This window comes from Mesoplodon densirostris, chromosome 6, assembly GCF_025265405.1.
Source record: "Mesoplodon densirostris isolate mMesDen1 chromosome 6, mMesDen1 primary haplotype, whole genome shotgun sequence".
Lineage (NCBI taxonomy): Eukaryota > Metazoa > Chordata > Mammalia > Artiodactyla > Ziphiidae > Mesoplodon > Mesoplodon densirostris.
This window is the reverse complement of record NC_082666.1, coordinates 2,981,511-2,996,833: the sequence shown is the minus strand read 5'-3', so window position 1 is coordinate 2,996,833 and position 15,323 is coordinate 2,981,511. Positions and strand designations below refer to the sequence as shown.

Here is a 15,323-nt window from a genome sequence, read left to right as displayed (position 1 = left end):
GGAGGTGGCCTGGGCATCAGGATTCCGTGAGGCTCCTGGTGATTCTAGTGTAGGGAATCGGGACCCACTGCAGCAAGGGCTGCAGGGATGGGAGGGACAAGGGACCAGAAGGACCAGGGTGGGCTTCGCCCCAGCACTTCCAGCAGGGGGCAGTGCCGCCTCGCACCTGGGGCAGCTTGTCCCCGAAGCTTCAGTTCTGAGGCACCCAGCGCACCCTTCTACAGGGGTAACAGGGGTGGCGGACTGGGCTGGTCCTGCCTCTGGGCCCCATCGCCCGACTCAGAACCTCTCCCAGGGGCTCTGTCTGCATCAGGGAGGCTGCCCCGGGGCTGCAGCCCCCTCCCAGCCTCCTGTGGGTGCTCCGGGCATCCACGTAGAAGGCTTCTGCGGCTGGGCGGGGTCGGGGGCGTTGAAATGGCCAGTCCACTCTGACACTGAGTCCTCGAGGTCACCGGCAGTCGGGACGCCTCCCCTAGGGACAAGACGGATGGGAAGTCCACAGGCAGCAGGCTGGCCGTTCCCCTCGTGGACCCAGCCCCACTGGCACGTACTAGGGCATCAGCCTCTCCTCGTCCTGGCTGGGGAGGACTCACCACTGCAGGGGAGCCCCCGCGTTTGGGGGCAGATGGGACTGTGTGGGTAGCAGGGGCTGAGGACTGAAATCGTGATAAGGCCCCTCTCCCTAACCCTCCACATTCCAGTCACTTCCTGCCTGAGGTCTCAACTCCCCTGACCACCGCTGCAGGGCTCTCGTCACTCTGGGTACGGCAGCCCTCGGGCCCCGTGATGACACCTACTCTTCTTCTGTCCTCTGCATCCTCTGCTGGGCATCGGGGCCTCACTGGGGGGCTCACCCCATCTTTCCAGGATGTCCCCCCCCCATTTCCCACACATGCCCTTTCTTCAATCACACTGCCTGCTTGCTGATGGCAGGGCCGGCCCTTCCCTGTCACTGGGCTCCGGCACCCAGCCCAGAACCTGTTATCCAGGGGAGCTCAGCACAGTTGCATCCCAAAACCCCCCACCCAAATCTTACCTCTCAGGTCACAACCCCCAAGCCCTGCTGACTCATCCTGTCACCACCTGATCCTGCTGGTGATAAACTCATCAAGCCCAGCATCTCTGGCCCAGGGGGACCGCCCTGGGCAGGAGTCACCATGGCAACTGGAGGCAGCAGAGAGGCCAAAAGCCAGGTTGCCAAGCAATGCCCGTAGGCAGCCTGGGTCTCCGCTTGACTGGAGGCTTGCCAGGGGCACAGCCCTCCTCAAGAAGGCGGGTGCCAGGCCCTGCCCACCCGGACCCGCCCACCGCCCGGCCTCCTCCGCCCACCGGCCCCTTTGCAGCTGCCCCTCCGGGGTGACATCCGCCCAGGTGTGCTCCCTGGAGCCTCTGCCCCGGACCACGTTTGGGGGATGCTGGGCCTGGACAGCTCATCTCGGTCACTGCCCTGCTGGCCTGGGAACCCGCGAGGAACCCTCCTCTCCGGGCTCTTCCCCCGAGACCTCGGTGGCCCCTCCTCGCCCTGCAGCCGTTGGAGCCATCCCTCCTCAGGGCCCACTTACACCTGTGCCCCCGCACCCTGCCCAAGACACCCCTGCAGGATCCATCCGTGGAGGCCGGGCCCAGAGCTGGGCCAGGGTAGCCAGTGGGCCTGGGCATGTGGAAGGCAGGGCAAGGGGCCCTCAGTGGGGGGCAACCCTCCAACTCTCCAGGCCCCCCAGGGCTGACCCACTTTTCAGACCAAGACGAGGCCCCCACGGCTGGTATTATTTGAGCTTTTATGACAGGAAACCAGAGCCGGCCGGTCCCAGCAAGGCCGGGAGGCTGTGGGAGGCTGTCTCCCTGTGCCCGCCCCTTCCAGGAGGTCCAGGCTGAGCTCTGGTGGGCAAGGCCACGCCCTCACTCTGGGGAGGCCCTCCCAAGCAGCAGCAGACCTGGCAGCGGGTCTCGGCAGCAAGGCCTCAGTACCCTGCGTTTCCAGAGTCCTGCTGGTACAGCCTGCAGCCCTGGTAGGGACAGGAGCCGCTGAGTTTCTGTGAGGTGGTGTGTGTGCACACGTGTACGAGCGTTTGTACGGGTGTGAATGCACGTGTCCTCATGTATATACTGTATGTGCACGAGCACATCTAGGGGGGTTACCAGGGGAGCCCCTGCCTCTCGGGCCACAGGCCTCGTGGTGAGATTCACGCCCTCCTGCCGGGAGCCACCTTTGCCCTCGGTACCATGTGTCGGGCGCCACCGGGCGGGCCTCCGGCCCTCAGAGTTCCCAGCTCCAGGACACCCTGGGGCTCCCTGGAGGGTGCCTGCTGGCTGGAGGTGCACGAGAGGGTTCGGGGACCATCACCAAACTGCGGCCGGGCCCAGCCCAGCCCCCAGACAGCATGGGGACGAGAGGAAGAAGGGGTGTCGTTACCTGCTCACTAATGGGACAGTTTGATGACGTCACTAATTCTGTGGCTGTGTGTGAACCTCCCGCCCGTTCAAGCCAGTGTGGACACCGGGGCTGGGCTCGGCCCACACCCAGCCCCTCGGACGCTGAGGGCAGCCCTCTCGGGAGGCCTCTGGACGGGACCCAGACCCAGAGGCAGGCTCCCGGGAGCTCTGTGATCTGAGAAGACCCAGGAGGAGAAAAGGCCCGGGTGGGGCCCAGGGCGCAGTCTCACCATCCTCGACAGGCCAACACCGCCGTCCGGGGTGCAGCTGGGGCACCTGGTGTGGACCCAGCCCAGGTCAGGGCGAGGCCGGCAGGCCCTCCCCATCCAGGGCGGCCGGAAGCCCCCGGCGTGGCTGACTTCCAGACCAACAGGAAAATCCCACCAGCACAAAGGCAAACTGAATGGGGATGTATTTTTAAACACTCATGTTTTGTTTGTTTCTCCTCTCACGTTGGCTTTGAGTTTCTCTTTTCCACAATTCTAACACCATTGTTCGTGAATCCCCGGCACCTGCGGCCGCGAAGTTTTCGAGAACAATCACGTGGGGAAGTAAATTTCACAGTCACAGAGTCTCGGGAAGGCCAGCCGGCAACAGGGACAGAACAGAGCAAGGCTTAAAAATTACTCGAAAGGGGAAGAAAACCCTTGAAAGTTTCAGGCCCACCTTCCTGCCCCAGAAAGAAAACATCTACGTGCAGCGGTTTCGTCTGAAGCCCGTGCCCCGTCCCGAGAGCTCCCTCCTCCGCTCCACCTTGCGTGCCAACGTTGACTCAGAAAGCTTTCACCTCAGTCTCTAGAAGCAGAAACAAAACAAGTCCCCCCTCCCCGCCACATCCTCCAAGTATACATGAGGGATAAAATTACATTTGTACAAAAATAGATTTTTTTTTCTACCTTTCCCGATGCTTTAAACATCTCTTTTCTCTGTATTTGTCATCCCCTCTAAGTGTGAGCTACGCATCCCGGCTAAGGCATCCTAAGGACTGGGAACAGCTAAACCTGTTTGCTCCAAAGCATCTTAAAATAGATGCATCTCCTTGCCACGAGATATTCATTCGAACCCGGATTTCACCAAAAGAGGGGTCCTTACGTACTTGCTTACATGAAGCAAATCTGTAGGAAAACGGTGGTGGTGGGGGGAAGTCTTGATTAAAAATAAACAGAAAACGCTGGTAACTGGTACGTGTGTGTGGATGGCGAGCAGGTCTGTGCACACAGGGTCTCTGTACAGCATGTACATTGTACACCACACACCTGCGTGAGTGGGCAGGGACCGAATTCCATGATGGGGACAACATCAGCTGATTACCCACTGGCTGCACGTTCCGGCCGGGCCCCCCCAGGGGCCCCCACAGAGGAGGAAGCTCGGCACGGTCTCCAGCACTGGCCACCGGCCTGCCAGCCCGAATCCTTCCGGAACACCGAGAGTGTGGCGCCGTTTTCCCCCCCAGGGGACGAGAGGGCCAGGGGCTGACCCAGGAGCCATCTGGGCAGACGTCCCCGGGCAGGCCAGCTTCCAAGGAGACGCCTGACGGGGGACGAGCGGAGTCTGGTTTTGCCAACACCTTCCAAACCCGGGGCGTGGTCGTCTTCACTCCTCGGCCTAGGGAGGCCCATCTGATGTCCAAGCAGGGAGGGGACATGCCGGAAGCGTCCAGCAGGCGGGGACGGGCACAGGATGGCTAATGAGCTGATGTTAGTGCTATCTTTAGAAAATTAAAGATTGTCCCACCAAAATAATAATAATAATAATAATAATAATTACAAAAAATCACCTTAGTTGAACCAGATTGGTAATACTACTGAAGGTCTGGTTAAATAAAAATCCTACCTCTCTACTGAGTAATGTGCCGTTTCCCCACCATCATCTTTCAGACAAACAGCACTGCATGAAAACATCGATGACAGCGGACCGAGGAGAGGACGAAAGGGCAGCCCCAAGAGCCCAAGATGCTGCCGTGCCGGCGGGGCCACGGAAGGCTGAGCGGCGAGGGGCCAGGGAGTTTCTGGCTTTGGGAGGGGGTGGCCTGGGGACCTCAGTGCTTTACGGGCAGCCAGCCCACGAGGCCGACCCCCCAGCAAAGCGCCCCATCCTGGGTTTTCCCCACTGGAGCCACCACGTTCCCGAGGGGTCCAGGGGAGCGGGAGGGGGCTGGGCGTGGACAGGGTGCATCTGGCTGCAGAAGGCACCAGGGTGGTGGGCCGGGGGGTGGTCTACGTTCCCAGGGGGAGGGGGTCCCAGAGGGAGGCCCCTGAGGGTGCCGGCGTCCTCCTGCCGGACACAGGCATGCCCCCAAAGGCTGCCAAGACTTGCAGGGAGAGTCTGGGAAGAGGGACAACTGGGCAGGCGTGGGCTCGCCCCGTCTCTGCCTCAGACGGTGGACGGGGCTGGGGGTGTCTGTGTGGCGGGGGATGCCTCGCCTGGGCCACCACATTAAGGGTGGGGTGGGGTGCCCAAGAAAGGACGTGTTTGTGGAAGCTTCCACACCCTCTGCCCAGGTGCCTCACGCTTAGCTCGGGCCAGACTCTGGAGGGCCAAGAATGGACCCCCTCCTCCCTAGAGGCCTGGAGGCCGGCACCTCCCCTTCCAGCCCCAGGGGCACCCTTGCAGCACCCGGGGGAACAGACTTGGGGGGAGGGCATCCACAGCCCCCATGCCCACCCCCGCTCTGGGGCCTCTCTGGTGGGGAGCGGCGGGAAGAAGACAGGCATCACAGAGCGCCCCCCTCGTGGGCTGAGAAGACAGGACTCTCCTCCCCAACCCCTACCCCCGGCCCCCCAGCCCCCCAGCCCCCCAGCCCGGCTCAGGCCCCTGCTGACTGACAAATGCTGGGTTTGTGGAGTACGAGGCATGAAAATGGAAAGTCCTCAGATCAAAGGGAGGGCATTACAGTGCAAAAGAGGCCAGTTCAACCTGAGAGACCCCGCCCCCCGCCCCTGCCCCAGGGGCAGAGGGCCTGCCTGCCTGGGTTGGGTGAAAGGTTCAGGGGTGGGTGCAGGGCTGGGTGGGGTGCCCTCCACCAGAGCAGGTGTTGATGGAGCTCCCACAAAGGGCTCCATCAGCCGGCCAAGACGACAGCCGGGCTGGCTGCCCCCGAGGGGCATCCAGCCCCGGCCCCAAGGGTGCTGGCACTCAACGGTTCCTGACCCCAAGAGTCCTCTGGACAAAACAGCCAGCGAAGGGGCCTCTCTACCCAGAGCGCTCCAGAATGGCCCCCTCCCCCGAGCCATGTGCCCTCAAGTCCCTCCTTCAACGTGCACAGCTGCCCGAGGACCCTCTGGGGAAAGTGACCCTCCTCTCCTCCCGTCCCTGTGGGCCTCCTTGGTGGTGACCTCTGCCCTTGAGAGGTCAGCAGAGTCCAGGTCGGCATGGCCCCCCCAGTGCTTCCAGGAGGGAGAGACCAGGCTAGCCCTCCAGGACTGGGGACTGGGGTCAGCCTTGGCCCTGGGCACAGACTGGAAGATTTGGGGGGGGGGGTGTTGGTTACCCAGGGCTGGACAAGACCACGTGGGACAAGAAGCTGAAACCAGGACGATGCCAAGAGAGAAATGAGGTGGGGTGGGGTGGGCAGGTGACTCCAGTCCCTGCAGCCTTGAGGTGGCCCCCAAACCCTGCACAGAGGTCAGCTTCTGTTCTGACTGGCTCGGGGACGAAGTTGAAAGTCATCTTTGGAAACAGGGGTTGCTCACCCTTCATTCTGAGGGGAGACAAAGGCTGCTTGCCCCAGAGCCCCTCCCGTCCTCCCAGGGGGCAGGTGGGGTCTTTTGCAATGAAATGCCAAACCCCCCGTCCCCTCCTCCCGACTGTGGGTGAGGCCGGGCTGGCAGGCTGCCAGCACACACAGGAGGCAGAGGGATCCCTGCAAACAGAGGACCTCGCGACAACAAAACAGTGACGGAACAAAGCCACCCTCTGACCGCTGTAGCTCCGGGGGCGGGGGCCTGAGACCCCGTGAGCCGCCCGGGCTCCCCCGGGGCTCACACCAGTTCCTGCCACTCCGGCTGCCGCCCCAGCATGGCCACTTCCCGGTCCAGTCGAGTAGTACTGAAAATAACGAGGGTGGCAGCACATCTCAGGCTTAGCAGTGACAGGCCACGCCCCCAAGTCCAAACAGCCAGGCAGAGGAGGGGCGGGACGGGCTCGGCTGAGAAGAGCAGCTGGCAGCCGGGCGGGGCGGCCGGACCAGCGGGTGTGAAGGACGGGCTGCGGGCCTACGTCATTTGGTGCGGGGCTTCCAGCATCTCCATGAGGAAGGTATCGATGGGCGTGTCCCCGATGAGTTTGAAGAAGAAGAGGTGTTCCAGGCACTTGAGGCCGATGGAGCGCAGGGCCGGCAGGCGAAGCAGCAGCTTGGCAAACCTGCGGGACAGGAGCCGCGTGAGGGGCGGGCGGGCCCTCCCACCCTGCGTCCTGGAGCCCGGCGGCCCCCTGGGGAAGGGACCAGGCTCACAGCCCCATCCCCCTGAGGCTGCCACGGCAGGAGACCCCCAGGATGGAGATCCAGGATGAAGGTCCAGTGGCGAGACAGTGGCCGGGCTGGGGCAGGCTGAACAGGGCTTCGTGGGGAAGCTACAACACGTGAGCGTTCTCCAGTGCAAGAGGGAGCCACAGTAGGATTTTAAGCAGAAAGAAGGGCTGGGAGAAGAGACCTGAGTACCAGCAATGCCTCTGGCTGCAGAGGCGCCAAAGGTGAAGCTGCTCCTGAGCTGGGAGCAGGGCTGAGCGCCAACAAGCCCTTCTCAGCAAGGACCACCCTCCAGGGGGCCCCACGCCAGCGCCCACCTTCCCCAGAAAGAGCTCGGCCAGAGGCACCTGATGCCCAGACAGGGCGGGTGGGAGGGAAGGAGGCTCCTCAGGCCGTGCCCACCCCCTGGAGAGTTTCTGGGGAGGACGCTGGGTGGAGGAGGAACAGGGGAAGACTTTGGGAGCCTCTTGGAAAAGGGACGCCAGGCTTCGTGGCCCCGCTGCCAAGGACAGTTGCCGTGGAGGGGGGGGACGGGGCCACATGCCCCTCCAGGGACATCCACATCTGCCCCCCATGCCGTCCCCATCCCACGTGCTGCCTGGTCTCTCCACATGCCCCTCCAGGGGGCCCAGGGCCTCATTAATTATTAACAGTGTCCGTATTTCAGGGGGAAAAGCCCCGTGCTTGGCTGCAACACTACCCGTGTTTTAAAGGCAGAAATGCAGCTTAGAGGCTGGAACAGGGCCAGAGAACGAGCTGTTTTCTGCTGAGCTGGCGAGATGGGCTAGAGCGGGAAGCCAGGAAAAACAGGCGGGGCTGCCACCCCTCCTCTCCTCCTCCTCCTCCTCCGGGAAGTTTCACTCTAAACCAAACCAGATGAGGCTGAGCAAGACAGTTAACCCTGTGTGGCCCGTGTGTGCCAGTCGGCGGGGTGGCCAGCGGGAGAGAGAGGGGGTGGAATCAGGACAACGGATCTGGAATGCCGTGAAGCCACTGACGCTTCCCCTTCTCCTAGACACCCACGGCGTGCCCGGCACTGTGGACCCAGAAAGGAGACAATTCCAGCCCTTCCGGGGCCCACAGTCGGCCAGGAGAGACGGGCAGGTCTGCAGACCATGGCCGTCTACTCTGCATATGCTTATAAACCACCTACTATGTGCCGGCGTCCTTCCCTGCTAGGGGTGAGCACGCCAGGCCCCTGCCTCTAGTGGTTCCCTTTGGCAGGCGGAGGAAAGCACTGACTTTGTTTATGTGCTTTACAGCGACAAGCACCTACTGTGTGCCCGCACTGGGCCCATCTTTTTGGTGGGGCTACAAGAAAGCGTGAGAGCGTGCCCGCTGAGGCCGGGAGAGCACCTCAATCCCCCGCTGCCCTGGATGAAGGCAGGGTGTCGCCTTCTAATTCACAAGAGTGTCTGGAGGGGTGGTGGCGGGGTCCTGCCCCGGTCAGGGCATCTGCAAAGAGACCCCGAGGTCCGTCCAGGCAGAGGCTGGGTCGAGGCTCACCTTCCTGGCTGCTCGGGGTACTTGTGTTTGCAGTATGCCTCCAGGGATGCGTAGACCTTCTCGCGAAGCGCCTCCACCTCGGCTGGGTTTGAGAGCCCCTTGGAGTCTGTGAGGGAGCAGGGGCCGCAGGTAAGAGCCCTGCCCAGGGAACCTGCCCCAGGGACTCAGAGCCCCCACTCAGACGAGGCTGCCCTGCGCTCGAGCCCTGGCCCTGCTGCTTGCTTGCTGGCCACTTGACCTTGGGCCAGTCCCCTGACCTCCTGCCATTCAGCTGCCCCATCTGTAAAGTGGGATGGGCCTGCCCCCGGGCGGCTCCTGGTTACCATGGCAACCGGGTTGACTCCAGAGGCGTCTGCTGCATTGGGTCTCAGCCCCTTCGAGCCAGATGAAGGCTCCAAACCCTCTTCTACCTGAAACAGCCAGACCCATGCTATGGGGGGCCCTGAAGCCATCCTGAGCCCTGGGACCCTGGCGGCAGGAGACCAGTCTGGAAGGCTCTGCCTGTGGACGGAGATACCCGGGACCAGGGTCGCCAAAACCCCCAGGGCCCAGGGGTGAGGCTGAGAAGCACGGGCCGCCCTGGCTCATCTTGGTGAGCTGTCACAGGCCTCTCTGAGGCACCAAGAGCTCCCCGGCCGGGCAAAGCTTTGCTAAGAACCCCCATGTGCTTCTTCATCTGCTGAGGTTACCCAGCAAGCTGACACTGGACGAGCCTCTCTCTCTGTCTCCCCACTGCCCCCGAACAGCAGCCACCACTGGGCATCTGGATTTGGGCTCACACAGCCCTGAGTCTGGCCCCAGCCAGGCATGGTCCGTCCTAGTGGCTCAGAGGGCAGAGGCTAGAGCCTCCCTGCTGCTGGCCTGAAGCTGACGCAGCCTCTGGGGGCTCAGCCATGGAACAGGACTGCTGTCGGTTGGCCTGTGAGTCCCAGACCAGGGGGTCCCACACTGGCCCTGTCCTGGCTGTCTGATGTCCTAGTAGGAGCACTGTGGCCCAGTGTGAATGCCATGGTGGCCTGGGGTCCTGGGCACCTTGGGAACATGCCGGGCTCCTCTGCAACTGGGCTCCCCCAGGCCCTGGGGCTCTGCCAGCTCTGGACATCTCCCTTCTGTCCCCAGCAACCCCACACTTGGGCCCCAACAGGTGAACAAACGCCAGGAGCCACAAGCCATGCACGACTTCAACGGGGATCCCGCCAGGCAGGGCCGAGACACGTGCTCAGCCTCCCATGCTGGCAGGGTCACGGGCTCCAGCACAGAGCTGGGGAACACACGTCCCTGGCAACGGGCTGTCCCCCATGAGCAGACTCCATCTCCACCCCACCCCGGCCCTCAGCACTGGAGCTGATGGAGGGCAAGGAGTCAGGGCCCGTGACCCCCAGGGCCGTCCCATCCTCCCGCCGCCCAGTCAGCTCCCTGCACCTCCCCCTAGAAGCCCTCAGCAGCCCCAAACCTGCCCCCGGTGTCCCCGTCCACCCCCAGAACATCCGGGCTCCAGAACTTCGGCAGCAGAAGCGTGCAAAGAGGCCGTCTCCTCTGGAGCCCGGGATGCTGGTGCGGGTGGGGCCTCGCTTTGGACACAGTGCCCAAAGGCCCGGCCGGAGCCCTCACCAAACCACAGAGGATGAGCTCGGCTGCGCAAGCCTCGTCCGACCTTCACAAGGGCCTCGGGAAGAAGGTGGCATGGCTGTGCCCTCATCGTAAGAGAGACACCGAGGCTCGGAGAAGGGTCAGGTCGCCGACGCTGCAGCGCCAGTGAGCAGCGGGGCTGGGATGAGAGCCCGGGGACTCTAGTCCCCCTGGGGGGCTGATACCCGGGCCTGGACAGCAGGTAAAGCGGCGGGAAGGCAGTACCGGGGTTGAAGAGGACGATGGCGCGCAGGCAGCCCAGCTCCGTCTTGTCCATCTGCATGTCCCGCATCTTGGACACCAGCTCCGTCAGCACCCTGCGGGGGAAACCGGCACATGCCGACGTCCAAGTCAGACCGGGCCTCTCACAGGGCCCGCCAGAAAAACCCAAAGGGCTCGGGAAGCCCGGTGTGGGCCTGGAGGGCAGCTGAGAAGAGCCAGGAGACTGGGGGAGCCGCCCAGACAGGGCGGGACAATCCCCACACCCAGCCTGTCCCATCCCGCCCCGGGGGCTCCACGCCTCTTCCTCAAGAAGGTCTGCGAATGGGATTTTATCCTGGGGGGCCAGAGACGAAAGAGGAACCCCGTGACAGCCGGGGCAAAGCCCACTGCCACACGCCCCCACGGGGCTGCAGACCAGACACGGCGGCCTGAGGCCGAGGCCTGAGCGCCGCATTCCTGCCGCTCCCTGGAGTCTGCCCGCGGGAAGGCATTTCCCCAGCTCCTGGCTTCCTGGCTCCTTCCTTGCAGCCGGAGCAGGCTCCGTTCCACTTCCTGTCACCGGCCACTTATTACATTCCCATCACCGTCACCTCTAGCAGCTGGAACCACAGAACTGTCAGCTGGGTGCGTGACTGGGGCTGCACTTCTAAACATCCCCCCAGAGGGACGTGCTCTCCAAAGAAGCCGCCTGCGGGCAATAAATCTGCACTCCACAGCCCCTTTTGGTGGCACTTCTGTACACGAGCTTGTTAAAGGTCCTGAAACATCCTGTGGCAAAGACACATCCCTGCACTGTCTAAACCAGTGCTTGCCCACAGCACGTGGTGCCCCTCTGTTCTACCTGAGCTGTCCCACGGGGCAGCACGGCTCCCACATTTATCCCCGGGGGGCTACAGTAGGGGCTTCTGCTGCTCCCCTCTGACTTCAAGGCTCCTGTACTCGGGGGCTCGCCTGGGACCCCTCCCACCACCATCCCCACCCCCCCAACCCCTGCCATCCGCCCCTTCCCACTCGCCACTCCTGTGCCTCGTCCCCCACCCGAGGGACCCCGGGACGCCCCTCCCCAGCCCTTCCCACTCCGGCTGGCTGAGCTGACACCCAGGTCCCCAGGTCCTCCGGGCTCTTAGGCAAGGCCCAGAGACAGGAATGAGCAGCTCCTGTCAGCCCCGCCTGATGCAGCACAGGTGGGCCATGATTCTGGAGGCACTTGAATGGAGCCCCCTGCCCACCGCCCAGCACTGGCCCCTGGCTGCGTGCCGAGAAGGGGCCGAGGGGCAGAGAGCGGTGTCTCCACCGGGGACACGCCAGAAGCGGCGCTGAGATGCAGCTGGGCACCCAGGGACAGGGTGCGCGCGGGCTCACAGGCGCTGCGATGCTTTAGTCTCGGCTCGGAAGAGTCTCCGCCGCATCCGACATAACCGTGGAAGAGTATCTACGGCACAATCTACCTTTTGCATTAAACATAGGGCAGCTTCTCTTCCCATGGGCAGGACCTTAAAACGTATTTGGAGAAAAGTAAACCAAAAACGTCGGCTGCGGCTGTCGGGTACGCCCGGAGGGATTTTAATCTTAGTCCTTGCCCTTCTCTGTATCCCCGCAAGTGTAACCTTCGTGAACAGGACAAAGGCCAAGCGGGTCACGGCCGTGGGCTGGGCCCCCACCTGTCAAAGATGGCGCCCACCCCCGCGCTGTGGGCGCTGTTGCGATGGACGTGCAGCCCGGTGGCCAGGAGGATGCCGTCCTTCACGGCTATGGAGCGGTGGGAGAAGGAAGCGATGAGCAGCTCGTTCCAGCCTGCGGCGGGGAGAGCACACGGTCACTGTCGGCCCCAGACCCCGGCCGCCCTGCCCCCGGCCCGCCGGGCTCCCCAGAGGCGGCGCTCAGCCTCCCAAGCCACAGTTCCCCAAGTGGGCTCCAGGAAACCCCGAGCCCATGACCGTGCCACAGAAAGCAAGTTCCCAAGCACGGACGTTTGGGAAATGCCTCCAGAGTGCGTGCCGTAAAGGCCCTGAGAAGTCCTGCACAGAGCATGTCCTGTAGCGTAGTTTAACCCAGGCTCCCAAACGAGGGTGCCAGGGGAGTCTCTCTCTGCAAGTGCCAGACACATGTGCCACGGAGCACAAGGGAGCTCCCAGGACCCTCTCCAGGCGGCCCCGGAGCAGCTGCCGCCAGTCTGGCCCCCACGGCAAGCTCCCAGAGACTGACATTTTGTGGATGGCACAGAACAGTGAATTACTGAGCTGAAACAAGGTGTGTTTAGAGCCAAAGGCCAGCTCGCCGCTCTCTCTACACGAGGCCCTGGCGCACACAGAGCAGGTGCAAGGGCTACAAAGAGGGATGGACACGATGCTGTGAGCAAGTGTTTCGATGACCCTATAAACTGAACAGCATGAATCATCCCACAAGACTGTCACTAGTGACCGTCACGGCCACCACTCCCGAGTGCCCTGAAGGTTCTAGGCTGGTGGCTGCCAGTATCACAAGGCTCATCCCATCTAATCCTGATTCAACCCTACAAAGCAAGTATTGGCCCCATTTTATACAGAGGAAAAACTGAGGCCCAGGGAGAGGAAGGGGCTGCCTGGTCAGTGTGAATCAGAATCCTCTCCAACCCCTGGTCCCAGATTTTCCCAACCCTGCAGGTCTGACGGCTCTGGGTGTTGGGTTTTGTGTCCCAGAGTGAAAACTCTTCTAGGCACGGGCTCTCCCCGCCCCCAGGTTCAGTGCGGAGGGACACCCCCCTGGCCAAACACCAGGGCCAAGGACCAGAGCTCTGCGAGGGGCAGGACCAGGCCCCCAGCGCCTGCCCTACCCTGCCACTCTGCGAACACTCTGCGTCTCTCCCTCTCATCCACCCCCCACCCGCCCCCCCGGGTCCCAGGATCTCCCTCACAACCCGTTCGGCCGTGGGGTGTGTGCTGAGCACGGAGCGAGCTGTTTTTGCACCAGCTTCGTGCATCGCAAGCCCAGCCTGGGAAAGGGGCTGCGGCCTCAGTGGAGGAAGAAGGCAGAACACACAGACCCCCAAGGGCAGCCCCTGCGAGACCTGCTCGCCCCTCCCTCTCCCAGGGGTCCCCCAGACGGCCCTGCACCCCTCTGAAGGCCACTAGGAGAGACCCCAGACTGAAGCCCTCCTCATGAGGGAGGGGAGGAAAACCCAGGCTGGGGTGGGCAGTGCTGGAGCAGAAGCCCCGGCCCGTGCCCCTTCCCCCGCGGCCTCGCACAGCAGGAGGAAGGCCGCGTCCCCCCCGCGGGGCTCCAAAGCCCCCGCCCCTCTCCTGTCCATGCCTGCCCAGCCCCCGCCAGGCCCGGCCACTCACCTGCCCGCAGCAGGATGACCTGGTCGTCCAGGGGCAGCTCGGAGAAGTGCGGGATCCGCTTGGCCCACTCCACCAGGGTGAAGAGCTGCTTGTCGGCTGCTTGGCAGATGTTGGTGACAGGGTCATTGGGCTGGGGGAAGGGACACCGCGGTGAGCACCGAGCAGGGAACGCGGCCCCAGACCGGGCCCCGCCACACGCCTTACCCGCCGGTGGCGGCTGTATAACGCCCCCAGTGACACCCGCGTCCTATACCCCAGAACCTGCTAATGTGCCACCTTACCCGACAAAGGGAATTCTGCAGACGCGGCCAAGTTAAGGGTTTTGAGATGGGAGGTTACCCTGGAAGAAGTGGGTGGGCCCAGTGCCATCACGAGGGTCCCTACTGGAGGGGGGAGGAGGTCAGAGCGGAGAGAAGGCGTGAGGACGGAGGCCGAGGTCGAGGAGGGAAGATGCTGCCGGCCCCGAAGCCGGAGGAAGGGCCGGGAGCTGAGGAACGCGGGCAACTCCAGAGCAGGGACAGGCCGGGCAGCAGCTTCTCCCCGAGAAGGGCCAGCCCTGCCGATGCCCTGACTTGGCCCAGGGACACTGAGCTCAGACTTCTGACCTCAAGATGCGTAAGATACTAAAATCTGTGCTGTCTTAGGCACTTGGTTTGTGGTCACTTGTCCCAGCAGCCACAGGAAGGTCACCGTGCTACAGCCCACTCAGTCCCCACCGCAGCCCCGGGGGTTGGGGCCAGGTGACCGCGTGTCACAGACCAGACTCGGGGGTGGGTGCCAGCCCCTCCGGTGTTGCTCCTTCCTACCAGACTTGGAGGTGGCACACAGAGAGGGTGCATCAGAGGCCCCTCCAGAAAGTTCTAGCCAGAAGGGGAAGCCCCAGTCATTCTCAGAGATGAGGAAACCTGGGCGGCCTCAGTGGCACCCTGCTGCTTCCGGCTCCAGCCTGTGGGGCTCGGGTAGAGAACCTTCTGGGCCCGGGGAGGGGGGGACCGAGGCCCGTGCACGGGATGTGGAAACCCCTCATTGCAGAAACCATGACGGCCAGGCAGCCACATCGGGGAGGCCCCCACGGAAGAGCTTCCCCTGACAGAAACCATCCGCCCTCCAGTGACGCAGCCTAAACAACCCGGCCCCGTGAAGGGCCTGCTGAGGGCTCTCGTGGGAGGCCTGGTGACAAACTGGCACCCAGGCCACCAGGGTGGACAGAGCCAGGCGTGCAGAAAGGGGACCTGGGACCCCGGGAGAGGCGGCAGCCGGGGAGCGTGGCCAGTTGGTCTGCGGACCTCAAGGGGAAGGGGCAGGCAGGCACCAGCTGCTGGACGCCCCCGTTGTCACCCGTGGGGGCCAGCCCCCCGCCTCCACCCGCTCTGCAACAAACCTCCCAGGAGCGTCAACCAGGAGTCCACACACTCGCTGGGCCCCGGACAACTCGCTGGGCCCCGGACACCACGTGCCCAAGACACCCTGCAGGCATCGCCCACCCCATCCTGTCTGATGGACAGCGGCAGCCACGGGCATTGCCTGGCCCGCACGGGGTCCCGGCTCACACGAGCAAAACACCCTGCAGCTAGCGTGCCAGAGGCCAGGGCCAGGTTCTCGCCGGAGCCACTGCGGCCAGGCTCCACTCCCCGGGGACCATGCTCCTTGCCCTTCCATGCCACAGGGCAGCCCCTTGAGGTGAGAGCACAAGCCTGATGGTGGGGGGCATGGGGGAGCCATGCAGGGGGAAGCGGGGGGCATGG

The 15,323-nt window shown here is 63.5% G+C and overlaps 1 protein-coding gene across 3 annotated transcripts in view; it reads right to left on the bottom strand.

Moving 5' to 3' along the window:
• Positions 1 to 2,828: 2,828 nt before the first annotated feature.
• Positions 2,829 to 15,323, bottom strand: part of RXRA (retinoid X receptor alpha) — a 98,507-nt gene continuing 86,012 nt past the window's right edge. For all 3 annotated transcript variants that reach the window (XM_060100897.1, XM_060100895.1, XM_060100896.1), the window contains 5 exons: positions 13,579 to 13,708; positions 11,920 to 12,052; positions 10,262 to 10,353; positions 8,408 to 8,513; positions 2,829 to 6,795 (listed from right to left, as the gene is read on the bottom strand). In XM_060100897.1, coding sequence (XP_059956880.1) covers positions 6,648 to 6,795; positions 8,408 to 8,513; positions 10,262 to 10,353; positions 11,920 to 12,052; positions 13,579 to 13,708 — 609 coding nt within the window. In that variant the 3' untranslated portion in view covers positions 2,829 to 6,647. The remainder of the gene's footprint in view (positions 6,796 to 8,407; positions 8,514 to 10,261; positions 10,354 to 11,919; positions 12,053 to 13,578; positions 13,709 to 15,323) is intronic.